Source organism: Cetorhinus maximus, chromosome 30 (genome assembly GCF_964194155.1).
Source record: "Cetorhinus maximus chromosome 30, sCetMax3.hap1.1, whole genome shotgun sequence".
Classification (NCBI taxonomy): domain Eukaryota; kingdom Metazoa; phylum Chordata; class Chondrichthyes; order Lamniformes; family Cetorhinidae; genus Cetorhinus; species Cetorhinus maximus.
The window spans coordinates 11,024,274-11,051,448 of NC_135908.1; the positions used below are offsets into that span (position 1 = coordinate 11,024,274).

Here is a 27,175-nt window from a genome sequence, read left to right on the forward strand (position 1 = left end):
AGCCAATTCGATTCACTCAATGTGACATCAAGAAACAGCTGAAGGAACTGGATTGTGCAAAGGCAATGGGCCCTGACAATATTCTGGCAATAGTACTGAAGACTTGTGCTCCAGAACTTGCCGCACCCCTTGCAAAGCTGTTCCACTACAGTTACAAAACTGGCATCTACCCGGCTATGTGGAAAATTGCCCAGGTATGTCCTGTACACAAAAAGCAGGACAAATCCAACCCGGCTAATTACCATCCCATCAGTCTACTCTCCATCATCAGTAAAGCAATGGAAGGGGTCATCAACAGTGCTATCAAGCGGCACATGCTTAGCAATAACCTGCTCACTGATGCCCAGTTTGGGCTCTGCCAGAGCCATTCAGCTCCTGACCTGATTACAGCCTTGGTTCAAACATGGTCAAAACAGCTGAACTCCTGAGCTGAGATGAGAGTGACTGCTGTTGACATCAAGGCAGCATTTGACAGAGTGTGGCATCAAGGAGCCCTAGCAAAACTGGAGTCAATGGGGATCAGAGGGAAAACTCTCCACTGGTTGGAGTCGTACCTAGCACAAAGGGAGATGGTTGTAGTTATTGGAGGTCAGTCATCTCAGCTCCAGGACATCACTGCAGGAGTTCCTAAGGGTAGTGTCCTAGGCTCAACCATCTTTAGCTGCTTCATCAATGACCTTCCTTCCATCATAAGGTCAGAAGTGGGGATGTTCACTGATGAATACACAATGTTCAGCACCATTCGCAACTCCTCAGATACTGAAGCAGCCCATGTCCAAATGCAGCAAGACCTGGGCAATATCCAGGCTTGGGCTGACAAGTGGTAAGTAACATTCACGCCACACAAGTGTCAGGCAATGATCATCTCCAACATGAGAGAATCCAACCATCACCCTTGATGTTCAATGGCATTACCATCACTGAATCCCCCACTATCAACATCCTGGGAGTTACCATTGACAAGAAACTAGCTATATAAATACAGTGGCTACAAGGGCAGGTCAGAGGCTAGGAGTCATGCGACGAATAACTCATTCCTGACTCCCCAAAGCCTGTCCACCATCTACAAGACACAAGTCAGAAGTGTGATGGAACACTCCCCACTTGCCTGGATGAGTGCAACTCCCACAACACTCAAGAAGCTTGACACCGTCCAGGACAAAGCAGTCCGCTTGATTGGCACCACATCCACAAACATTCATTCCCTCCACCACCGACGCACAGCAGCAGCAGTGTGTACCATCTACAAGGTGCACTGCAGGAATTCACCAAGGTTCCTTAGACAGCACCTTCCAAACCCACAACCGCTACCACCTATAAGGACAAGGGCAGCAGATAGATAGAAACATCACCATCTGGAAGTTCCCCTCCAAGTCACTCACCATACTGACTTGGAAATATATCGCCATTCCTTCACTGGCGCTGGGTCAAAATTCTGGAACTCTCTCCCTCACAACACTGTGGGTGTACCCACACCACATGGACAGCAGTGGTTCAAGAAGGCAGCTTCTCACCTTCTGAAGGGTAACTAGGGATGGGCAATAAATGCTGGCCCAGCCAGCGAAGGACACATCCCGTAAATGAATAAAAAAAAAAAGTCCTCAACTGTCTTGACAAGGTGGACGTGGGAAGGATGTTTCCTTTTGTGGGTGAGTTCAGAGCTAGGGGGTCACTGTTTTAAAATTAGGGATAGCCATTTCAGGAGAGAGATGAGAATTTTTTCTCTTGGAGGGTTGTGCAACTTTAGAGCACCGCCTCAGAAGGCAGTGGAGGCGGGGGTCATTGAATATTTTTAAGGCAGAGGTTTCCCTCGCCTAACAAGATTCTTGTTATCGGGGGTAGATGGAATGTGAAATTTTAAATACAAACAGATCAGCCATGATCTTATTGAGTGGTGGAGCAGGCTCAAGGGGCTGAATAGCCTACCTCTGCTCCTATTTCATTTGTTCAGATAGTTTCACATTCCAGCTTCACCAGCTCAGTTATCCATCTGTTTTTTTAGATGTTGATGGATGTTATGAATTTCCAGCAATTTTTTGTTTTTCTTTCAAATTCCAACACTGAGGTTTCTTTGTACAATTCTATGTCAAACTTGAAGAAATAACTTCTACAAAATCAAAGATCACCTTCTGTGATCAGTACAGGCTATTACGTGTTTCACACAAATTACTCAAACTGCAAAGCCAAAAGTACATATTCCTCAGAAATGCAGCACTAAAATTAATTTAGTCAAAATAGCAGGTTTGTTAAAAAAGCCCAGAAGATATTTACACTAGCACAGAGAAATCTATTTCTATGCAAACACCTGTTGTGAAAAAGTACTTACTGACTGCCCTTCTTAGGGCAGTCAAGAACCACAAACTCAAAGAAACTGAGTTCATGTGATTACCAAGTCGAAATGTGACAATTATGTCTGAAATCTTCAGAGCAGAGTTAGCAATAGCAAAACCTATCAGAATGATGTTAAGACCGCATTGTTAAGCACAGTTACATTAGCAACGGATGACTGGAATTCTCCCTCCTAGAGAACCCAATGTCAATGTGAAGATTCCAAGACAAATAAGATGGAAATTGGTACAAAACTTAACCAAAGTTTTATAATAAATTAGGGTATGATCCTACCAAGAGGTCCAGGAAAAGCTGTGTTAAAGGTATAATTAGTTTTAACTTTGCTGGATATTGTTATTTTTAATGACTTTTACCCACCCTTACTGGTGTTACTTCAGTTGGGTCCTTGATTTTCGATGAAGTGGATTTTTTGCTTTCAAAGAGTTTTACTCGGGTAAGCACCGACTGTGGCTTCATTGCTGGATCCACATCCTCTTCAGCATTTGGCTTTCCGGGTAGCGGTGGCAATGGTTTACTGACGGAATGCAGAGACTCGGCAGCTTTAGAGTGATGAGCTGGAGGAGGGGGAAAGGAAGCATCCGCGTTATGGACCAGTTCAAATTGCCGAGGGAGGGAATTATAGCCTTGGGATTGACCCTGGTCATAGGTCCTGACTTGGGAATCAAAATACTGCTGTTGGGGTTCTGGAGACCTGGACACTGGTGGGTGAAAAGCTTGTGGATTGTGTTCATATCGAGGACGAGGATCATAGCCATGAAGGGGCTGGTCATTGTAATGTGGTTGTTGAGGTTTGTAACTTTTAAATGGTTTATCATAGTGTGGCAATCTGTTCTCATAGTTTGTAGGTGGTGGCTCTTCGTGAACTGGCTGATAGTCATGGTCCAGATAATGTTCAATGTGCTTTGGATCATAGTCTCGTGGGTGCTGGTCCTCAAAATAAGGTGGAGGTTGGTAGTGTTGAGTGGATTTTTCATTATAATGTAGCCACTTCTCATCGTAACTAGGTGGATTTTCATGATAATGTGATACAGGCCCATAAGTTGGAGAGAGCTGCTGCTCGTATTTTGCTTGTGATTCATGTCTATACGGTGGCTGCTCCTCAAAGTGCTGCTGTTGTGGTTCATAAACTTGCCGTTCTTTATCAATTCTCAGTACAGGGTGGTTGTCTACTGGCTGCTTGATGTCATAATTCTGCCTTGGAAGTTCATTGTTGTACGAGTCCTTCTTGTACATCTACAGAGCAAAAAGGAGTGAAACACAGTGGCATTTGGCAAGCAATGATGCAAAGCAATAACAAAAACTGCTGTAAATACACAGCAGCTCCAGCATCATCTGCTGAACAAAAATACATTAACATTTCAAATATACACCCTTCATCAAAACACAAGTTCTGACTGAGGATCTGGAAGCAAATGTTAATTTGTTTTCTCTTCATTGAAGTGAATGAGTCTGCTGTGTATTTCCAGAATTTTAGCATTTTCTGATTTTCAATATTTGCTTGCTTGCTTTGATTTTGCAGACGCAAAGAAATTTGGTTTTCAACTGACTTATTAAATTTGTCCTTAAAATTTGTTAAATAATACAGGAATATTTCAAGTTAAGGCCCCAAGAATTACTAAAGTAATAAAAGAGTAAAGCTCTGGAATTGTAAGAACTCAAACTGGAAAGAAATAGTTGCGGTGTTCAAAAGGGAATGACTAAACTAACTAAACTTGAGATGTTTGGGCAGTAATTATAGATAGATGTGAACTGGACAGGTTTATCCAAACATGGCAGCTAACATGATACAAATTTAGACTGGAATGTAATGGCAAATGAGGTTTAAAAGCATCAATTTAATATCTAATCCTTTCAAGGCTCTGAATAGTTATAGGGCGAATCAGTTTATGGACAGAAAAAAATGTCACTTACCTTTAAAGCTATTTTGTTTTACTCATCACATTAATACTGGAAATTGCATGGGGCTCGATTAAAATTATATCCTTAAATAAAAAGCAAGCTGAAAATGTTATGCCTGCCGGTCAAAAGTATTCAAGCTAATTGCCATCTAGTGCATTGTATGTGGAGGATCACAATACACATTGGACAGATAGGCCAAATAATACATTCTTATTTTGAAAAGCTTAATTTAAAAATTAATTTCCTCTTAATACATGCATTATGCCCTGCCAAAGAGAGGGCAGAGTCAGTTAATATCACCATCAGACCTCTGACAACGTCCTTCCTTTCTGAACACTGGAGTCCGTGCAAGGGAACGTGAACTGCCATTCGGCGCTCTCAATGCAGTAGAAGGGACAGACATTGATTTTAAGTTTGAGAACTTGCAAATAAAATGATCATTAAGTTCTGTGGCACTGCCCGCTGGCATACAGAGACAATTTGTCAGGCAGCATTCAAGAGGGAGATTTCAGCAATCACAATCTCAAAACTGTAGAGCAAAATCTTAAAACAAACAACTTTAAATAAAGACTCATGGGGAGCATGCATTGAGATGATTTTTCCACTGAGCATAGCTGCCACGAGTTGTATTTTGCGTAATGTTATAACTCAGGTCCATCTCCTTCAATAGTCCGGGTTAACAGGCCACACAAGCATTTACCCTGAAAAGGATTTGTGTGAGTTGTGTGTGAGAGAAACAAATATCTGCAAACATGCTGATGTTTGTAATTACATCAGGATCCCCTCCAATCATGCCTCAGCAATGCTACTTGCAGTCCACAAAAGGTACAGAGGCCAGCCCAGCACAGAGTATTTTGTAGGAGGACCAAACAAGGAACTGCAGAAAGCTCTCAAAGCAGGAAAGGTGCACAAGCAAAAGTTCAAGGTATAGGCCAAACCAACTAGATTAGCGTAAAATCTGTTAAAAATTCTCAATGCAATGGAAATAATGGGGAACTGGTTTTCATTTTCAATTACACCAACTTGTTTGATGGTTAGTTTGTAAAATTTGATGTGTTGGGTAATGCTTTTCTGTTAGAAAGGAGGAGAATTTTCTGATTAAATAAAAGGTTAGTGCAGTTGCCTTATAATAATGAGTAAATACTCTATCGCAGTGTTTACAAAGCAGGTCATTAACATCTGTTGGTGAAGTTTCTATCCTCTTTACACCATATAAGCTGGCAGCTGTTATTTTGTTGAAAACACATATTTGGTCTGGCCTCTAACTTTGGCAATGTGATCGGCTACAAAGGCAGAGCAAGTGATTTGAGCATTAGCAAGCGTAAGCTCTGTACATAAGGCATGCCGAAGATTTTGCAGCAAGTGGTACCTTTGTTGGTTCTGCGGTTCGAGTTGCTGTTGGTTCTGGATCTCTCAGCCTCTCAGGACTGACAGAATGAATGACACGAGGAGGTTCAGGGCTGGGTTTGCTGTAGGGGTCGATCTGGGGCTCAGGGTTGCTGTGGGGAGGAGAAGCGATCTCCTCTAGTCTCACATTGGTTAGATCTACTGTGGTATTGACTGTAGAGGGCACGGTCACCACAGAAATGGATTCAAGCTGCTGGGATGAATTGGGGACTGCTGGAGGAATATCTGCTTTCTGTGAAATGTCCAAGATAAAATTAAATAGTTTAATATAATTTTTGTCTACAAGGTGCATCATTGGCAAAACAGATGTTGACTTAACTTTCAAACTGTTCTTAAACAATTCTTATATCACAACATTTATATTGGTTAAAATTGAAAATACTTTAACAAATGCAAAATTAAACCCTTGGTATAAATTCATAACCAAGATTCGACAAATTTACCATCCAATAATTTAAAAATTAACTTTTTTGCAAACGTACAAATTCATTTTTAACACAATTATAATGTTTTAAAAATTACATATTGAAGATTAGAAGTAATAATGAAACACCCACTGGAAAAGATATAAATTCATTCTCTTCAGTCTGAGAGATATCAGAAGGGTTGTGAGAAATAGAAACAAATAGGAGCATTTGGTCTGCTATTTCAAGGTTAGGGTCAAAACACACATGGCTTAGTGAAGGAGATTTTAAGGCATTTAGACGAAATTGTAAAACTGTACCAATCTCTGGAGAGTGACTTGTGCACTCTACTCCCGATCTCTTACTATAGAGTGTAAATATGAGGGATGGGCCCCCCATATACGTCACAAGAGCAGCTTAACCCACAGAACATTGTAGACTCACATCTACAATGCCATCAGTTCCCAGATGATCAAACTGCTTGCATCAATTGTAACTGATAGAGGGCGCCTATTAGTCGGTTGTTGGACATCTACAGCCTGTAACTTAGCCAGGAGACCAGTACCTTCACATTGATACCGAGTGGCCTTCTGGTAGAAAGCCTATTCTTTACTTATGCAGTACAAAGGTCAGTCACTGGGTTTCCCTCCTGTGTCAGGACCTTAATGAATATTGACATTTGTGCACAGTACTGTACCACGCCAACATTTTTTTTAAAGGAACAATTGGGAGGTATAGTTTATGGTGTAATTTTATATCCAGAAGTAAAATGATTTTTTAAATATCAAATGGCTGTTGTTCTGGGTTGAATACTGTTATGTATTATAGTTTCTTCACTCCATGCAGAAAAATCTTTATTAATTATATTTTCCTTTTTAAAATCTCAATAAATTGGCCTGTTAAAGACTTACAGGATAATCTGTAGTGCTCACTTCACTGACAGGAACTTCTGACTGAATTTTAAGCAGTTTTTTTCAAGAACATTTCCAGCCAACACATGTTAAGCTCTAGGACCCAATCCTGTGTTAGTCCTGGCACATTCTCTGCTACCTCAAGTCTAAGGGGTGTAGATGAGCATATTTAGCGCACAACTGATTTGCCATCCAACAGCAGATCTGGGTAGATTACAGAGATCTACCAAGCCTCAAGCATCTCTGCCAAAACCACCCACTGTTGCAGGATTATCCTACAAACAAAGATAACCTTTGGTTACTTTCCTCCACTACTAGCCTTCCTTATTGCCCCATCACCTCTAACAACTGAGAGAAGCCAATGGATTACTTTGTCCTAAAATGGAGAATATCTACTCAGCTGCCTCATCAAATTCTACTGTGTACCTCCTATCCTGCAGCAGCTCACTTGCTCATCACCCCATCCTTAATGACCTACATCGACTCTCTGCCAATGCCACAAGTGTAAAGTTTTCAACCTTCTGTTTAAATTTCTGCATGACTCACCTGTGCCCATTTCTGTAACCTCCCCCACTGCCACAGCACTCCTGCAGACAGAACTCTTCATTGCTCTGACTCCAGCCTCTTGCGCATCCCCACCTTTCTTGTGCCCCACACTCTAATTCTCTCCCCAAATCCTCCCCAACCTGCCTCACACCCACCTCTGACCAAGCTTTTGGTCACCCCCTCCTAATATTTCCTTCTTTAGCTTGTTGTTCATTTTTCCCCTTATACCTCTTAAGCACCCGGGGATAGTTTTCTATATTAAAGGTGCTGTGTAAATGAAATTGTTGATCTTCTAAGAAGACACAGGATCACATAAGTTTTGGCTTTAGCACAGCATATTACCACTGAAACAGACATTTAATAACATGCAAACCCAACTGCTTCGATCATGGACTGAACTCACCGGTTGATTAGTTAAAGGCTTATAGACAGGAGAGTCCACTCTCTGTACTTGTACTGGATAGGAAGGGAATGCCTGGGCCATCGAGTCTGGGTGCATCATTGACGAATCTTCTCTTACAGGCTCCGAGGACCTGGTTATGGCAGATTCTGTAGGACCAATATCATCATTGAGCGTCTCATCCAATTCTTGGTCAGTATAGGCACCACCTTCAGTGTCTGTGTCATCATAATCTGAAGTGTGTCTACTGTCTGTGCTGTACATAGAGTATTCACTGCCTGGAGCAGAGAGGTATGACAAACGATCATCGTGCAAGTCAAGGTCATCCTCTGCTGTACCATCAGCCTACAAGAACAAAATGCCAAATTACATAATTGCACAGATATTACACTCACCAGTTAAACAAAGTATTTTATTAAAGCTTGTTAACCAACTAGATCACGAGGAATGTAAAGGACTTTTTACCAATTCCTCTGACCTCCCTCCCCATAACTGCTTCTCTTGAAGGTAGTAAACTTGTCTAGGATCATGGAGAGGGGGAAATAGTAATATAGTTCAAGCACAATGTTCAAGTAACCATTCCTCGCAAGCCTGATTCCATAAATATGACTTCTTTCCCAGAGGGGTCACACTGTAGTGATCAGGAGTAGGTACCCTGGCTGCTTTATTCCCCGTTGTGGACTAGGACACAGTTGTAATGCAATGCTCAGCACAGTTTTCAAAACTTGGAACTTACTTATATGGCTCAGTATCCACCCAGTCATCAACTTTCTTTCTAAATGATATAAACGTAAACAGATCTCTTGTGCCTACTTTCACTTTCAGGTATGCTTCCAAGAGTTCACAAGTTTCAAACACCAAAGCACCAAATGGTTCAACCTGTCTGTTTCTCTCGAGGGAGCAGATGCGGTTGCACCAAGTTCCTCACGTTACAGCATTGATGAATATGCAAGAAGAATATCAGACATTTCCTACAATGAGGGAGATGCAAGCCACACAGCCTCGACTGTCCTGGCAGGAGCTCTATAGGTACAGGCAATAGAGCAGAATGTGTACCTGTTTGCTCAGGGCATCATACAATGGGGAAGAGGAGAGAAAAAAATAAAGTGTAGTTTGACTCAAATTATAATAAGTGTCCATCCTACCTTGCCCTCTGATACCCAAACTAACTGGCTCTGTTGCTGCTGAACAGATTCTTTCAGTGCCCCATACCAGCCTTCATTCATTGAGTTCAAATTGATGTTAGCTGTAAAGGAAAAGTTATGAAATCCATTAGAATGTCAGTTACAATCCTTTATTCATGCTCTCCACAGGCATTTCCCACACCAAGAAGTTGACTGCACATGCAAGAAATATGGGATAGTGTTGCATCAAGGTGAACAATGACTCCCTCTTCTGTTAGGGTGTACATTAGAAACACCACACCCTCTATGTCCTTCAGATCTTTCCAAATCAACAGGAAACACCACTGAAAGGCCAGATAACTACTGCCAAAATCTATTAAACAAATTTCAATGACAAAGCTTTTCAGAATCAAGAATAAATGAAACTAGTAACAAAATTCTTAACTTCTCACTGACACTTAAAATTTAAACAAAAGATGAACTTTATATTGAGCACATACTGTGGCACTCATGAGCTTCTAGCTCATTGAGATCTATAAATGCAACTGTGTGAACTAAAATACTGGAACAGCTCATATGTATTCTGAGCAGGTACAAGCAGCTACTGGCTAGAATTTTCAATCAAAATTAGAATTATGACATAATGACCATGTCCAATAAAGAGTAACGACAAGTATCTGTTTCATATGGAGTGATGCTGCAGTGCAAATATAGTAGTCGTTCAAAAGAGGAGTCAGTTTTCCTCGAGAGATTGTGATCCTATCTACCCTTGTGTCCTCCTGTTTATCATCTACTCACTGCCCTTTGGCAACACCATCCAAAAACATATCATATTTCACGGAAACAATGTGCAGGGGAAAAGGCAAAGCAATAGCACTAGGTCACAATGTTCATTTGGAGAGCCGGTGCAGACACAATGGGCTGAATGGCCTCCTTCTGTGCCATTAAAACTCTGTGATTGTGATATATACTGACAACAGCAAGCTCTACCTCACCACCATCTCTCTCAACCAATCCATTGCCTCTGATTTATAACACTGTTTGAATGACATCCAGCATTGGATGGCGAAAATTCACTCCAATTAAATAATGGGAAGACCAAAGCCAATATCTTTGGTCACAACACTGCTCCTTAGCCACTTCCAACTCAATCCTTCTGCCAGGCCACTATTTGAGGCTGAAACAGACTGTTCACAACCTTGGGAGATGAGTTTCTGATACCATGTCCTCTTTACCACCGAGGCCATAAACATCCCACTTTTTGTTTATTCATTCATGGGGTGTAGGTGCTGTTGGCTGGCCAGCATTTATTGCCTATCCCTAATTGCCCTTGAGAAGATGGTGGTGAGCTGCCTTCTTGAACCATTGCAGTTCATGAGGTGTAGGTACACCCACAGTGCTGTTAGGGAGGGAGTTCCAAGATTTTGACCCAGCAACAGTGAAGGAATGGCAATATATTTACAAGTCAGGATGGTGACTGGCTTAGAGAGTAACTTGGTAACACTGCCCATCTCCATCCAAGCCTCAGCTCATCTGCTGCAGAAACCATCATCCATGCCGTTATCATCTCCAAACTGGATTACTTCAGTGCTTTCTTGGCCAGCCTTCAATACACCCTCTGGAAACGTCAGCTCATCCAAAGCTCTGCTGCCCATATCCTAAATTGCACCAAGTCCCATTCATCATCGTCTGTGTGCACCCCGAAATACATTGGCTTCTGTCTCGATTTTAAATACTACTGTACACTGCCTTTAAAATGTCCCGACATTGTGCAAGATGCTACAAATGCAGGGTGCTTAATTTTAAAATGATGTATAAAGCTACTCCTAATGCCCAGGTATAATGTAAATGCAAATATCAAAAACCTCAGTTAAACAGAAGTTCAGCAGTACTTGCTGCACATTTAGAATTGGTATACGATACTCACACGTGAAGAGATGATGATTGTTCTTACGCAGTTTCAAGGCACGCTCAAACAATTTTCTCGCACTTTTTCGGGACTCAGGACAGAGTCTTTGTCGCATGGTCTTAACACCTTGTTTAGAATCAGGATTTAAGAAAATTACGATTGGGTACCACTGTGCATAATTCAAACGGTCCACTGCATTTGGAGTAATGTCCAACACTGCATGCTTATCCTAACATAACACAAAGGCAGAAAGGTATTAATGAATATGAAGTACACTTTATAGGCACAATCAAAAGTTGCTCAGACACAGGAAGTAATCTTACTCTGTCGATGACTTGTTTGATCGTATGTAGTCGAATAATACCAGAACTACGTTGATCGGTGCCAGCATCTCTGGGCTCACTCCCTGTGATAGAATAAAGCCATTTGAATAGAAAAATCAAAGTCAAATAGCTGAAGTTAACTTTAGTCTCATTTCTATTCCATTCAACTCCCCTCTACTCTTTAGAATACTGGAGATTAAAACAGACAACAACCTTCTTCTGTGCTGCAACAATTCAGCCTATCGAGTCTGCACCAGCTCTCTGCAAGAGTAATTCAGCTCGTCCCACTTCTCCACCCTTCCCTGTTCCCCTACAAATTTTCAGGTGCCTATTCAATTCCCTTTTGAAGGGCACAATTGAATCTGGCTCTACCACCCTATCAGGCAGTGCAGTCCAGGTGCTAACCACTATAAAAACCTGACTTGGAGAATTTTAGTTCTGATGAAAGGTTGGATAGCCTGGGTTTTTTTTCCTGAACAGAGGATGTGGAGGAGAGACCTAGTTGAAGTGCATAGGATCATGAGGGGTCTAGAAGGAGCAGATTGGAAGTCCCTGTTCCCCCTTGTGTTGAGGGGTCCATAACCTGGGGGCATGGATTTAGGATAAGAGGTAGGAACTTTAGACGGGATCCAAAGGGAATTCTTTTCATCCAGAATGTGGGGGGATCTGGAAATCGCTGCTTGAAAAGGGTAGCGGACGAAGAATCCCTCATAACATTTAAAAATAAGTTAGATATACATTTGATGTGCCATAACCTACAAGATTACAAAGAGCTAAAAAAGTGCAATCAGGTTGGATGGCTATTTGTTGACCAGCATAGACACGATGAGCCAAATGGCTGCCTCTTTCCATGCTGCAAATTCCTACTATTCTAAGACGACATTGATACAATTAATTATCTCCAAATACAATAACTCAGCACATTCAGTGTCCATGAAATGTGAACATGGGCTCTGCAAGGTCCTATAAATAGGTCTGCTGCAACTAGAGATTAATATCTGGAGATCAAAGTGTTTTCCACTCAACAACTGAAACTGAATGTGTGCAAATTAACATTTGAGTCAAATCATATTTGGAAAGCATAGTTCTGCAGGTTCCAATAATTTAGGAGCAAGGGATGCTAGGAACCTGAAGGTAAACCACAAAGTTTAAATCTGAACTACATTTCAAGAGAGCCTTTGAAAGAGTTCAATTTACTCCAGTGTTGCTACAAAATACTGTGCTGTGGAGTTTCACCTAAATGTAACTTAAGGATGATCTACTTTCCATTACAATGAATCAGAAAAATGTCCCAGATCTCATTTGCATATTTTGATGGTGGAGAAAGAACCAAAGCACCATCCTAATACAGACCGCTCCTGACAGCTGACCCTTTGGCAGGGGACTGTGTGCAGGTCACCAGCTTGGTGATGACAGCTCTGCTCAGCTGAGATAGCCTGAACTAGGAAATTCAGTGCCCATGCTCACATGAACTATGAGCATTTGAGTGAGGAATCAGAGGACCATCATTACCTAAAGAACTGTTCCACAGTACCAATCATTACCAAGAAATATAGATGAAGACTCGCTGCCCACGAGGGTAATGGAAGCAGAAACAATCCATGACTTCAAAAGGAAATTGAATGGGCAATTGAAGCAATTAAATTTGCAGGGCTACAGGGACTGAGTGGGGGAGTGGAACTGACTGGATTGCACCATGGGAAGCCAGCATGGACTCGATGTGCCAAATGGCCTCTTCCTGTGCGTAAATGACTCTATGACTCTTAAGTAAAATAGGAAATCTTACTTGCAATTTCATACAAATCTGGCTCTTCTCGTGCAAGTTTCTCTCGAGCAATATCAGCGAGCGGCCCGAAGATGACCACTGGCCTCAGGAAACCAGCTTTAAAAAAAGATAACCCAAAATTGTCAAAAGCAGTACTCTGTAATCATACATTAACTTCAACACAATTTCTGACTAGTTTAGACAATTCAAGTCATGGGCCACATCCTGCGGACGAAAGACAAAAAGGTCCATCAGCTCACCATTAGCCTGTGGGAGGGAGTAGGACAGGAGGAGGAAATATGGGATTAAAGATACTTATAATTTATAGGACAGATACATATATATCTGAGACAGAGCATGAGCAGTTGGCTAAAAATGACCTCAAAGACATCTGTATATCAGAGGATTTAATAATCATTCCAGAATCTAATTTAGCACAAGGCAGTGCATGTCAGAAATTGCACAATAGGAACCCTTCACATGCATTCATTTAAAAGTGCTTCTTGTCAGCATTGTATGTATGTAAAACTGCTAGAGTCAGTAACAGCCATATCCCCAGTCTGCTGAAAACAGTGAGTAATGCTGCAACAGGAACACCTAGTTATTGTTACTTGCTCCAACTGCAAGCTCTCTGCCTATTGTCCCTGTCTGGGCCATAGGCATGTAAAGCTCCCCATGCTGGGGTCACAGACAGGGTACAGTTCATCATGAACTCTGGTTTGCAAACCAGATACAGGTCCATTCTCACTGTCACTGGATGGGTCACATGTAATAGACAGACCATTTCTTCTTCCAAAGTATGAGCAGGACATACATACGAACATATAAATTAGGACCAGGAGTAGGCCACTTAGCCCCTCGAGCCGGTCTGCCATTAAATAAGATTCATGGCTACTCCGATTGTAACTTAAACCCCACATCCCTGCTTACCCCGATAAGCTTTTATCCCTTGTTAATCAAGAATTTATCTAGCTCTGCCTCAAAAATATTCAAAGACTCTGCTTCCGCCTCAGAGATATACTGTGAAACATATAATCAGACCCCTCTAACCAAGAGCTTGACATTCTAAAATGGGGTGCACCAGATGCCAAATGAAATATGAATCCAATCCTTAATTTCTCACTGGAAAGCAATTGCCACATGGAAGGAAACAACTTAGAGATCAACTCCCCTGGCCCAGTTCTGATTTTATAAAAAATGTTTTTAGACAGTTGATACCAGTCTCAGCAACCCTCACCCTGTGTTTCACAAAACGTTGGGGTATTCTATGTAAATAAATTAGATCTAAAATTAAACTGCATCAGTGCTGAATGGATCCATGTGCAATAGGACCATTTACTACATGTCATATAGCACAAGCTGAAGTGTCACATCCATTCTAAAACTTTGACCTATTGTACCTACTGAGCCAGGGCAGCACCACAACTAGTTAAACAATCCTTTCCAAAAGGAAATTCTGACAAACCTCGGATTCTTCTCATGTACTTCCACCGAGAGCAAGTGATAAAGAGGCTGAAGTGGACAGAGATTCTCTCCAAGTGAACATAAAATGATCTTTTTTCCCCAATAAAAACATAGTCCCTTCCCCTTTACCTTCACGAAGAACAACTCTCTCGTAAGCTGGAAACTTGGTATGAACTGGCTGAGCTGAAAGGTCTTCTCTGCTTTTTCTCAGATTTCTCTTCGAGCTACGAAGTCCACGAAACCGCCAAAAATCTGCACGGTCCCCACCAGCTGTCTTGGGGAGTGTGTATTGCACACTGGACAACTGTTCAGCTCTAGTTAGTGGAAAATATGAAAAATGTATTACATTACATCAATTTAATCAGTGACCAAACACCATGGGCTGAATTTTTCCATCGGCGAGCAGGGGATGCAAAAATGATGTCGGGGGGACACCTCCCCCTCACCCCCACCCCCGCCGTCATCCCGCCCCATTTAAATCTTCAGGAAGGCGAAGGCACAGCGAGGTCAGCTGTCCGCCCGCCGACCTGTCAATGGCCAATTGAGGCCATTGACAGGATAATTAAAACAATTAAAGGACCTGCCCGTCCAACCTTAAGGTTGGTGGGCAGGCTAGGAACCCCAGCGGGGAATAGAGAAAACATGAAACTTCATCCACCGGCAGGATGAGGTTTCATGTAGGGTTTAAAAAAGTTTATTAAAGTTTCAGTGAAATTTATTAACATGTCCCATCTCATGTGCATGCACGAAAGGACGCACTCTCGCATTTGGGGAATTCCCCCCCCCGCACAGGAAGCGCATTGTGCTTCCCGCTGAGCATCACGCTGGGCGAGCCTTAATTGGCCCACCCACTTAAAATGGCGGCGGGGCCCGCTTCCCTGGCGGGGAATCGGCTTCCCGCCCACCGGAGACTGGGTCGGGCCCACCTGCCCGCCCGACAGGCAGAAAATTCTGCCCCTTGGAACTAAACTATGACTTGATGCACATTTTTTGAGGACTTAATCACTGTTCACAAATATTCATTCATTCCAGTTATAGTTTTGGTACAGGCCAGGAGGGCATAGCCCTTACTGGAATGCTCAATTGAAAGTGCTACAATGCTGTAGTTTTATGTGGTAATTCCCCAAATTCTAAAAGCAGATATCTTAAGATATAAATGCAAGTAAAAATGCGATGGGATGAAAGTTTTGGTCACACACCTGTTTCTGTTTGGAATGATGCCCCTTTCCACCTCCTTGTGGTTTTTACCAATTCGAATTGCAAGCCAGGAACCCAGCTTCCCATTATAGAGTGTATCCACCACTCGGAACACCTCACCACGGTTAAAACTTAAACCATACGGAGATTCTTTTTCATAGTCAAAGTGAGTCCGTATGTAGAAGGAATCCCCCACATCAGATTCCACAATACGGCGATAAACTAGAACAAGCAAATATTTTACCATGAACTTAAAGGAACATGTAGCATTTAAGGTATGGTCAAGTCTGCAAATCAAATTTAAACCAAGGCATTGATAATAGGAACAGGGATAGGTCATTCAACCCCTCAAGCCTGTTAAATAGCATTTTTTCAAAATTAAAATTGTTACGCATTAAGTATCTATAGTATAATTTCAACACCTCCTATGGATAATGAACAATTTTAAGACTTCCACTTCAAGCCTTCAGCTTATACTGAACTAACAATTGTAGTGGGACAGCTCACCATCTTTTTTCTGCTGTGCCAGGATAGTGACCTCTTCTCCTTTCGGCAAGTCAAGCAGGAACAGGACAGCCTCCTCGCGGATAATATTTGCAAAATCCACATTATTTACCTGTGGTGAAGACAGTTGGGTGGTAACACATGCTGAGCTTCATTCCTTTCCTTCCACTTCTCTACACCTTTGGGATATCGGTTACCCATTTTAAACATTTTGTAATACATCCCATAAAAAAAATACAAAGCATTACCAGAAGTTTGAATCTCTCAATGTCCAGAAATGGGATTTGAAAGGTTTACCAAGTGCATTTTATTTTCAAAAGAGCCATGGTAAATACCAATTGAAACTTAATTTTCTACTCTAAATGAAAGGTCCTTAAAAATTTGCAGTTTTGATGAAAAATGAAATGTTTAAACTGTTGATTTTAGTGATTTATTGACATCATAGTTCACGAACCCAATATTCCTTTGCATCTCTCTGATGGGTGCTATGTTGTTGGCATTTGGTAAGCACTAAGCTACAAAATACTGCAACTTGCCAAAGGTCACTACTGATGTAACATATACTTCCTACATGTAAAAAAATTACTTCCCATCAGAACTATGGTAAACAATCAACCAATAAAATTTATTGGAAATATTCCACCTTACCCTGAGGATCTGATGTCCTTCCTCTAAACCTTCTTTAGCTGCTGGACTATCTTCCAATACTCCAGCAACAAATATTCCCACATCATTCCCACCTGCCAGACGGAGACCAACACTTTCTCCCTTCTTAAACTTCACAAGCTTCATACTTGGCCTGAAAGAGAATATAGTGAGATGTGAAATCACAGCAGAGAAGTGTTAACCATCCATCTGCAGAACATGCTGACAGCTTGTTTTGAGGCAACCTGGTGAAGCTATAACACAGGACTACCTGCATGCCAAACAGCATAAGCAGCAAGTGATAGACAGGGCTAAGCAACCCCACAACCAACAGATCAGATCTAAGCTCTGCAGTCCTGCAACATCCAGTTGTGAATAGTGGTGGACAATTAAACAACTCACTGGATGAGGAGGCTCCACGAATATCCCCATCCACAATGATGGGGGGGGGCCCTGCACATCAGTGCAAAAAATAAGGCTGAAGCATTTGTTACAATCTTCAACTAGAAGTGCCAAGTGGATGATCCATTTTGGCCTCCTCCGGAGGACCCCAGCATCACAGATGCCAGTCTTCAGCCAATGTGATTCACTCTATGTGACATCAAGAAACAGCTGAAGGCACTGAATTGTGCAAAGGCTATGGGGCTTGACAATATTCCGGCAATAGTACTGAAGACTTGTGCTCCAAAACTTGCAGCACCCCTAGCAAAGCTGTTCCAGTACACCTACAACACTGGCATCTATGCGGCTATGTGGAAAATTGCCCAGGTATGTTCTGTACACAAAAATCAGGACAAATCCAACCCGGCCAAGTATTGCCCCATCAGTCTACTCTCCATCATCAGTAAAATAATGGAAGAGATCATCAGCAATGCTATTGAGCGGCACTTGCTTAGCAACAACCTGCTGACAGACACCCAGTTTGGGTTCGGCCAGGGCCAGTCAACTCCTGACCTGATTACAGCCTTGGTTCAAACATGGGCAAAAGAGCTGAACTCCTAAGGAGAGGTGAGAGTGACTGCCCTTTACATCAAGGCAGCATTTGACCAAGTGTGGCATCAAGGAGCCCTAGCAAAACTGGAGTCAATGGGAATCAGGGGGGAAAACTCTCCGCTGGTTGGAGTCATAACTAGCACAAAGGAAGATGGAAATGTCGTTGTTGGTCAGTCATCTCAGGTCCAGGACATCACTGCAAGAGTTCCTCAGGGTACTGACCTCAGCCCAACCATCTTTAGCTGCTTCATCAATGACCTTCCTTCCATCATAAGGTCAGAAGTGGGGATGTTCGCTGACGATTGCACAATGTTCAGCACAATTTGCAACTTCTCAGACACTGAAGCAGTCCATGCCCAAATGCAGCAAGACCTGAACAATATCCAGGCTTGGAATGACAAGTGGAAAGTAACATTCGTACCACACAAGTGCCAGGCAATGACCATCTCCAACAAGAGAGAATCCAGCCATCGCCCTTTGATGTTCAATGGTATTACCATCACTGAAGCTCCCATGTCAACATCCTGGGTGTTATCGTTGACCAGACACTGAACTGGACTAGCCATAGAAATACTGTGGCTACAAGAGCAGGTCAGAGCCTAGGAATAGTGTGATGAGTAACCCACCTCCTGACTCCCCAAAGCCTGTCCACCATCTACAAGGCACGAGTCAGGAGTGTGATGGAATACTCCCCACTTGCCTGGATGAGTGGAGCTCCCACAACACTCAAGAAGCTTGACAAAGCAGCCCGCTTGATTGGCACATCCACAAACATTCACTCCTTACATCACTGACACACAGTAGCAGCAGTGTGTACCATCTACAAGATGCACTGCAGGAACTCACCAAGGCTCCTTCGACAGCACCTTCCAAACCCATGACCCACAACCATCTAGAAGGACAAGGGCAGCAGATAGATGGGAAAAGCACCACCTAGAAGTTCCTCTCCAAGTAACTCACCATCCTGACTTGGAAATATATTGCCGTTCCTTCACTGTCGCTGGGTCAAAATCCTGGAACTACCTTCCTAATAGCACTGTGGATGTACCCACACCGCATGGACTGCAGCAGTTCAAGAAGGCAGCTCACCACCACCTTCTCAAGGGCAACTAGGGATGGGCAATAAATGCTGGCCCAGCCAGCTAAGTCCACATCCCATGAATGAATAAAAAAATGAAATGACCTGTTTTAAGGCAGTAAGTACTTTCATTGCTTTTTAGTGTTTCTAGCACTGCTACATTAAGCAGTTTCCAAATTTGACCAATCAATAACTGACTGTTTTGACATCTCATATACCTAAATTACGCTTTTACCCAAATCTGAATGGTGCCCAAGTGGTGGAGAACTCAACATTTGAAAACTTTCTCTTTGATCCCTGATCAGAGATTAGGCCAGTAAACTCTGGCAAATTCTAACACATCCTCCTCCAATAAACACACATTCCATTCAACTCAACTTGCTGCACAGGCTTTTACTGTTTGGGTAGAGTCTGAAATTATTTGTGTTTGAAAGCAACGGTTAAAAACTTTGGAAAAACTCAGCAGGTCTGACAGCATCTGTGGAGAGAGAAACAGAGTTAGCGTTTTGAGCTCTGATGAAGGGTCATACAGATTCATAATGTTAACTCTGTTTCTCTCTTAACAGATGCTGTCAGACCTGCTGAGCTTTTCCAGCATTTTCTGTTTTTATTTCAGATTTCCAGCATCCGCAGTTTTGCTTTTATTTATTTAAGTTAAACACTTTTACCAATTCCTCTAACAATTCTTTCAACATTCTCATTCCACTTTCAGCAACTTGAGAGATTCTAGAAACAGGCCATGAGGTGTTTATCCTTCACACAAGCCTCTTCCCACCCTGCCCAGATCCCTTTATTTCCTTCACCTTCATGTGCATGCATTAGGTGCTCTCTTTAATGTGTCAATATTCTGTTTCAACCATCTATATACATACAAATATATGAATTAGGAGTAGGACACTCGGCCTCTCAAGTCTGGTCTGCCATTCAATAAGATTATGACTGATCTGATTGTAATTTCCTGCCTACCCCTGATAACCTTTCACCCTCTTGCTTATCAAGAATCTATCTAGCTCTGCCTTAAAAACATTCAAAGATTCTGCTTCCATCACCTTCTGAGGAAGAGAGTGCCAAAGACTCTCAACCCTCAGAAAATTTTTTTCCTCATCTGTCTAAAATGAGCAACCCCTTATTTTTAAACACTGACCCCTAGATCTAGCTTCGCCCATAAAAGGAAACATCTTCTCCACATCCACCCTGTCAAGGCTCCTCAGGATCTTAAAGGTAGCAGTGAGTTCCAGATTGTCACCATCATGTGTGAAAATCATGCTCGATTTGTCTTGCTCCAACATCAGCACTCGTCTAAATTAAGCACAAGCTTTCTCGGTTTTTGACCCGTGTCTCCGTCCAGTTATCAAAAGTACACTTTTTCATCTTTGAAAATGGGTTCAGGGTACCCTCTTGAGCGTTTATCAAGGTCACACACAAAGGGAATGTACGGGGGTGGGGGGAGGAGGAGCCATGGTGGTCCTGAAGCCCTGTGAAGTAAGATTAGGATTTCAAATATGCTATCAACAACCAAGAGGAGGAAATTTCAGCTACTGGATTCAAACACGTTAAGTTGTATATACTGCAGACTGCAGTACAATCACATCAATCCTCATCAAGCTCTGCAAAGGTTAGTATAGCATTGCTGAATTACCTCAACATCCCGTCGTCATGCGATGAGTTTGGAATGGGTGCATCAGAAGGGCTAACAGGCAAATCCACATCAGGCTGGCCAGGTTGAGCATACACTGGCTTAGGCTCTGCAGAAACAGTTCATGTTAGGCATTTATTTTGGAAAGCAATTCCTTCAATTTAAAGGGTATTCTTAAAACCTCAGCTATGTTCTCACTAGTTTCATCATTTTGCGATTTGAATGTGACCAAATCTAAAGGGTGCGCATTTAGAGAAGGGTTTCACAGAGACTGAAATTCTGAATTAATTTGGCACTAGAGGTATGTGCCTGCCAGCCAGTTAAGTCTCCAAATAACAGAAATGTGTCTTCTTTACATATAAACTTATGTTGGAACGACTGTCATGCAGCATAGTGTGAAGATTAGGTCAATTACACTTGCTAAACTTTCCAGCTCCCTCCTCTCAACAACGTCCCTGAAAATAGCATCATTTCCTCCAAACAGCATTTATCTTTGTAACAGACCTGGTAATGGAGGAGCTTGTTTCTCTGTTCTCTCATCAGCAACTGCAGCCACAGGCTCTTCAGCAGCTTTAACTACAAACATCTCTTCAGTATTCTTCACTGGTGTGGACATAGCTCCGGCCTTGGCTCCTCTGATCACATCATCCTCACGTGATCTTTGACTAACAAAAATAGAGAACTTATCACTGTGGTCTTAAATTCACTTTTGCTCTATTTAGATTGAAAAAAAATCTACTATATTTCACGAGTACTCAGCAACCTTCTTGTGCTTTGAATGTTATCAGAGCATAGCAGCAGTGTGCATTCAGCAAAATGTGAACTGAATATTCAGGTTCACAACATTACCAGTGAAAGCACAGTAGTCAAATTAGTTACAGCTTAAAATATTCCCAACTGTGAATGCTTGTTATACAATTGTTGTTTTTTTATCGTCTCTCCCCACACCCCCCCAAGTTTTAAAAAATTGGAGTAATTCTAAGCTGTGAAAAAGAATTGCATTTCGGTCAAACTTTGGGCATCTCAGGACGTCCCAAAGCACTTTACTGGGTGCAGTTACTGTTGCAATATAGAAAATGTGATAGCCAATTTGCATACAGAAAGGTTTCACGTGTAATATAAGATACTTAACCAATTAAAGTCCTTTAGTAATGTTGGTCCAGCATTAAATGTTGGCAGGATTAACTGGTGCCCTGGAATCTTTTACAACCACCCAAGAGAGGTTGATGGAACCTTAATTTAATGTTTTATTCTAACGGCGGCACCTCTGGAAGTGCAGCACTCCTTCAGTACTGCACTGGACCGTCAACCAGGATGATGTGCAAAAGTACTAGAGCGATACATCAATCCTAAACCTTCTAATTTTGAAGTGACTGTCCAACTACTGAGCCAAGGCTGACAAATGGTACACTGTATCTTTACTCTAAATCTAACCCTTATGCTCTACCTTTACATTAGGTAGTAAATCTAACCCAAGGTCTGAATTATTATTGGTCTGTTTTGCTTCAAGGCTTCTTTAAAAAATAATTTAAAGGCCCAAAGCAAAATTAGTGACATGTAAACTGTACCAAATAGAAACCAGCACTGGGAATGGAGGGGTTTAACTGAAGGCTAAGATAATGTTTACATTTTCCCAATAGCAAAACAGCCAACTTTATCCCAGCTTTCAGAGCAAGAAGCAATGCAAAGGAAAGACACTATTGTTTCCCTAATTCCGATTAATTTAGCTCTACCAGCACAATAGACAGCCTGTGCCAGAAAGCAAGTGGGGGCATTTGCCAGACACTTGGTGCTTTTTAATTAGTAGCTTCTCAAAATGGATTCTGCACTGCTGTAAAGCCAATGACAGATATATTACAAATGGACGCTGCAATTTAGCAATGTTGTTGCGGTGCTTTCTTTCTGGTAATATTCAAATAAGAATGAGGAAACGAACATCAATTTGTGTGATGTGTAGCAGCAGCCATGCTGATGTCATTGAGTGTAACTCCAGTGGTTCACATTATTTGATAAGGTTCGCCAGATTCAATCATGGAGCTACACTCGCACATCACATGGCTGCTGCTACACATCATGCTGCATGTGCAGAGTTTCAACATGGTAGCTGTGCCAGATGCTAATTGCACTATTTACTTCTTTAGTAGATGCAAAATGGAAAATGCTATTTGCTGACTTGCACAAAGGCCTGAAATGCCAGCAGGACTGCCTTCCATCAAATAATGTACATTTCAATTTTCACTCATTCTTTGTGCTTGATGTCACCCTGTAAAACATTGCCAAAATAATGCACTTTCCTGTGCTCAGGCAACAAACCTTAGTGACAGCTCCAGCCCAAACAATGGCAGGAAACTGAGGCAATCAATATCTAGCATTGTTCAAGATTTCAAACTTAACGTTTCCTACACGGTGAAAAGTAATTAATTTGCATGCTAGGGAGACAAAAACTATAAGGACTCGCAGTGCAATCCGAGCAGAATTTGATGTGGGGGAGCTCAGACTCGAGGGGCCGAAGGTCCTACCTCTGCTCCTGTTTCGTATGTTCAGGCAAGATGACAAACACAAACTTGCCAGGAATAGAATGTAGTTTGAGAAGCCTAAAAACAGCTGTCCAAGACCTGGTACACAGACTGCTGGTAACCTAAAACTGTACATTGAATTCGATATAGGGAGGCCTATAAATTAAATGCAGCCCCATCTCACAGCTGCTTCTTATCCACTTGCTGACCATCATTTAATCCGACTAAATCCAAACTTTTCAACAAAGATAAACGCATGCATGTTCTAATTGCCTGGTAATGTTCTGGCAGTCCTTTCATATTTTGACACAAGCTTTTAAATTTCAAATTATTTTAACAGAATGGAATCTCCTGCACACAGGTTACGTACTTCTTGAAGCTTCCCCTGGCCCTGGCCCAACAGCCCCTGGTCAGGGCCAGGCCGGGCAAAAAGGCATAAATTGTGGGGCAGGGGATGTTTCAGAACAATGCATACATTATTCAGGAAAAAGAATTGAAGTAGCTATCGCCAAACTGGAGGCAACACATGCACAGTAAGACAAACTGCCCCCTTTGGTGTTGAAATTTCTCTGATCCTATGGTCAAATCAAAGGTACAATTTTTCCCAATCAGATTGTGGAATATGCAGACAGATGAGTAACTCTAGGAGTTGTTAATGTTTAGGTTAGAGAGCTGACAGGCTTGATATGTGGTTTTTGGCTGTAAACCTATTTAATCATTCAGAAATACCAAGGCAAGCAAAGGCTACAAAAGAAGCATGTCTAGCTGCAGTACAACCCTTGACACAAGGCAAGTCCTTAGAGAAGGAACAAAGGCCTACCTCCCATTGCTGATGGGTTGTGGAGAATGGCGCGAGTGATCAGACCAGTCTGACCGTTTATCAGGTGAACGTGAACGACTGCGCAGACGTGGCCTCTCGTTTGAACGGTTGGAATGATCAGACACTAATGAATGAATTTCTGAAATATCTAACAAAATTCACAGGTTATCATGTTACTACTGAAAAACAACAAAATGCAAAAAATAAATTAACTATTCACCGATTCACAGAAATGTAATTCTACATATAAATAGAAATAAATATAACATTGTACATGGCAGAATATTAATATTTCACCTCTATAAGTACCACCGCGCAGAGCACACAGCAATTGTTCAAGTCCCTAAAAAACAATTTGATCTCAGTAATGGGCCTGTCCTTCCAAGGCTGGCTTGTCAATTAAAGCTGACCATCAAAGTCAGTGACAGATTTCCTAGTGCATGCTCAGTATCGCCTGGTAAACCAACTAAGTTAATGCACTAAGTTTCTACTCGATGTGTAACTTACATTCAAAGCCCAAACAGTAGGGAACTACAATACCGTCTTTGAAAGACTATTGGTCCAAATACTCACCATCTCTTTCAGAAGCATTTGCAGAAGGAATGCTGTCATCCAAATCAGGTACATTTAGGAGAGTGGCTCTCTCATCTCTCTGCACCACCATTTTAAGCTTGCCCTTCGACCTTTCGATTAGTTTCTTTGCATCTCCCAGTGACATGTTTTCTGTAACAGTGCCATTGATCTGTAATGCAACAAACGAATCACAATAAGGAAGAATCTGGTGCCTGACCACAAATAGCATAGCCCTTATCTGAAGGCAGCAGTCAGAGTGGGACAATAGCTTTCTCTATGTACAAGAAGTTAAAACAGTGCTAACGTTTTCTTTGCTCTCCAGGCATATATAGCAAACATTCTCTTCCTTATCAGCATTCCCCCTGAGTGCAACAACATCAACTTCAATCGCAGCACCACAATACCCTGTGCACCACGGGGATTGTTTAAATAGATTAAAAATTACAAAAGCATTTGCCAGTTAATTTAACAAACCAAGATGCCATTATGTTAAACCCAAAGCAGAAGACAAAACCTTGCTAAACCGAGTCACTCAACTTTGCACAAAATGTCAATTTGATAAAGTTTTGGAGAGATGATGCACAGTGCATCAACACAAAACTTAATGACACACACATGCAGCAAGACAAATGGTTTTCTGTTGAACTTGCACTGTTATAAACAGCACTTTCAAGTTGAGAAAGGAATGGTCAAAGTGCCCTTTAGTTTGTTGAATGAAATGGTAAAACTGCTACACTCGAAGCACACACTTTTTCCAGAGCTGGAACTCACTGCAGAATGTCTTTCAGCATGTTCAGGTGAATGCGAATTCCAACATATAAGAAATACTATTTGCATTAGTTTTTCTTTCCTCTGTACTCTCACTGACTCTAGCTGGAGCCAGAATTCCATGAACTTCTGTCACCCTCCGTGCCCAAGTGGCCATCTTTCATATGTGAGGACAGGCAGAGTGTGGTAGCAGACTATTTTACTGCATAACTGAATCCAATTCTGAAGTGTCCAAACTTGCATGCAATTAGGAGTGGCGTATATTTTTCCTCCTTAACTCAGAAACGGAGGCACATTGTGGTTTTTCTCCTGGTGCCCAGCTGATATCAGCTAACTCGGTCAACCATAAATGGAGCATGAGGCTTGTCTGATCTGCAAGCCTAAGCTACATACTGAATAAACTCGTGGAGCCATCAAGAACGCCAATGAGTTTTGCTTCAAGCGTTCTATAAACAGTAAGGGTACTGGGTTCTTTATCAAAGGACACACATTTAAATCTTTTCCTCACCTGATTGATATGTATGGGACAATCATAAATTTGTCCAAAGACTAACATTGACAAGAGAGGAGTTGCCTTCATCAGAAAGAATGAGTAAGCAGGCAGGATCAATGCTTTCCTGTAGAACCATTCTGACAGTGAGTAGACTATGCATTCTGCAACTTCAAGGTTGGGTGGCAAATATGAAGGGGAGGGGCATGTTCAAGTGTTTAAAATGGGAACCAAAAGTGACTAACCTTCAATACTACATCTCCCTCGTGAATGTTGCCGTCCTTGGCAGCCAGCCCTTCTGATGAGATCTCCTTTACAAAAATGTGGCTTGCCAATCGCAGACCATATTCTAAAAAAAAACAGTAATTCAAAAAAAAAATTGACGTCAGATAATAACTTGCATCTTGTTACATGGAAATGGATGCATGGACAAAAATTCTTCAAACAGCTTCCAAAGACCAGCAATCGAAATCCAATTTGTACAGTTATTACCACTAAATCCTCTGCATCTGTTCAGGTTAACTCATCTTCTCATTCATACTTGATACTCATTTTTTTACTGGATGCATACATTGATGGCATTAAGAGGTGAACACTTGTCTTACAATATTACACCAAGTGTTATCACAGCTTCTGCCATTCAGTAATCAACGTCTGCATCTTAAATTGGTCGTTTAGACGTATTCAAAGCAGTTTCTTTTATCTTCCACTTCAATGATGTGGAGTTCCAGGAGACTAGAGGCTAATCATGGACCTTTGACCCTCGAGCCACTCGTCCCTTTTTAATATACTCATGTGGCATCAGAGTCATGAGGAGTTGGGTCCCAGGCAGAGCTCAGGATGTTGGGTGAAAACAAAATCACTTTATGTTGTAATTGTGAATAGCTGTCCTAACTCACCACAAAAGCTCACACATAAACAATGAACCTTTAGTGAGCACTCAAGAACAATTAGGTACCCATGGAACCACATCTGAGCATGGAGCCAATATCTTTAAGAGAAACATGGAGAAAGGTGGATGAGAAAAAAAATCAAAAAATCAATTGTTATAAACTGATCTCAGACTAAATTATTCAATTTTCAACACTACATAAGCCTACCACAGCCAGCAGCTCTGCATGTGCACCTCCATGTACAGGAATATTTGGTGTAACTAGATCCAGGCCTTTAACTTGGTTAACAGTTTAGTTGCAATTTTTAAGTAGTTATTCCAATTTAAGCAGTTTTTGCTTTGAAAGGATAATGAATACTTTTACATTTTTGCATGTAATCCATAGGTTGATCCTTGCCAACTGTCTAACTGATAAACTATATGATTAGCATAGATCTCAGAGAAAGCAATGTGGAACAACAGACACAAAACATACATTTGTATAGAGACCATTTAATTATGTAGCTAGATAGTTACCAGAGTGGAACTCTTCACAATAGATGAAACTGTACATGTGTAATTT

General features: G+C 41.7%; 1 protein-coding gene across 5 annotated transcripts in view; it reads right to left on the reverse strand.

Annotated features, from left to right (window-relative positions):
• Positions 1 to 27,175, reverse strand: part of tjp1a (tight junction protein 1a) — a 159,151-nt gene that overhangs the window by 27,899 nt on the left and 104,077 nt on the right. For 4 of the 5 annotated variants that reach the window (XM_078532434.1, XM_078532432.1, XM_078532430.1 and 1 more), the window contains exons 6-21: positions 25,967 to 26,070; positions 24,464 to 24,632; positions 23,891 to 24,038; positions 21,059 to 21,219; positions 20,558 to 20,663; positions 16,851 to 17,001; positions 16,206 to 16,314; positions 15,701 to 15,920; positions 14,631 to 14,815; positions 13,059 to 13,154; positions 11,273 to 11,355; positions 10,968 to 11,178; positions 9,062 to 9,162; positions 7,920 to 8,261; positions 5,618 to 5,887; positions 2,707 to 3,582 (exon numbers count right to left, since the gene is read on the reverse strand). In XM_078532434.1, the coding sequence (XP_078388560.1) occupies positions 2,707 to 3,582; positions 5,618 to 5,887; positions 7,920 to 8,261; positions 9,062 to 9,162; positions 10,968 to 11,178; positions 11,273 to 11,355; positions 13,059 to 13,154; positions 14,631 to 14,815; positions 15,701 to 15,920; positions 16,206 to 16,314; positions 16,851 to 17,001; positions 20,558 to 20,663; positions 21,059 to 21,219; positions 23,891 to 24,038; positions 24,464 to 24,632; positions 25,967 to 26,070 (3,332 nt within the window). The remainder of the gene's footprint in view (positions 1 to 2,706; positions 3,583 to 5,617; positions 5,888 to 7,919; positions 8,262 to 9,061; positions 9,163 to 10,967; positions 11,179 to 11,272; positions 11,356 to 13,058; positions 13,155 to 14,630; positions 14,816 to 15,700; positions 15,921 to 16,205; positions 16,315 to 16,850; positions 17,002 to 20,557; positions 20,664 to 21,058; positions 21,220 to 23,890; positions 24,039 to 24,463; positions 24,633 to 25,966; positions 26,071 to 27,175) is intronic. The other variant, XM_078532433.1, reaches the window with a different exon arrangement.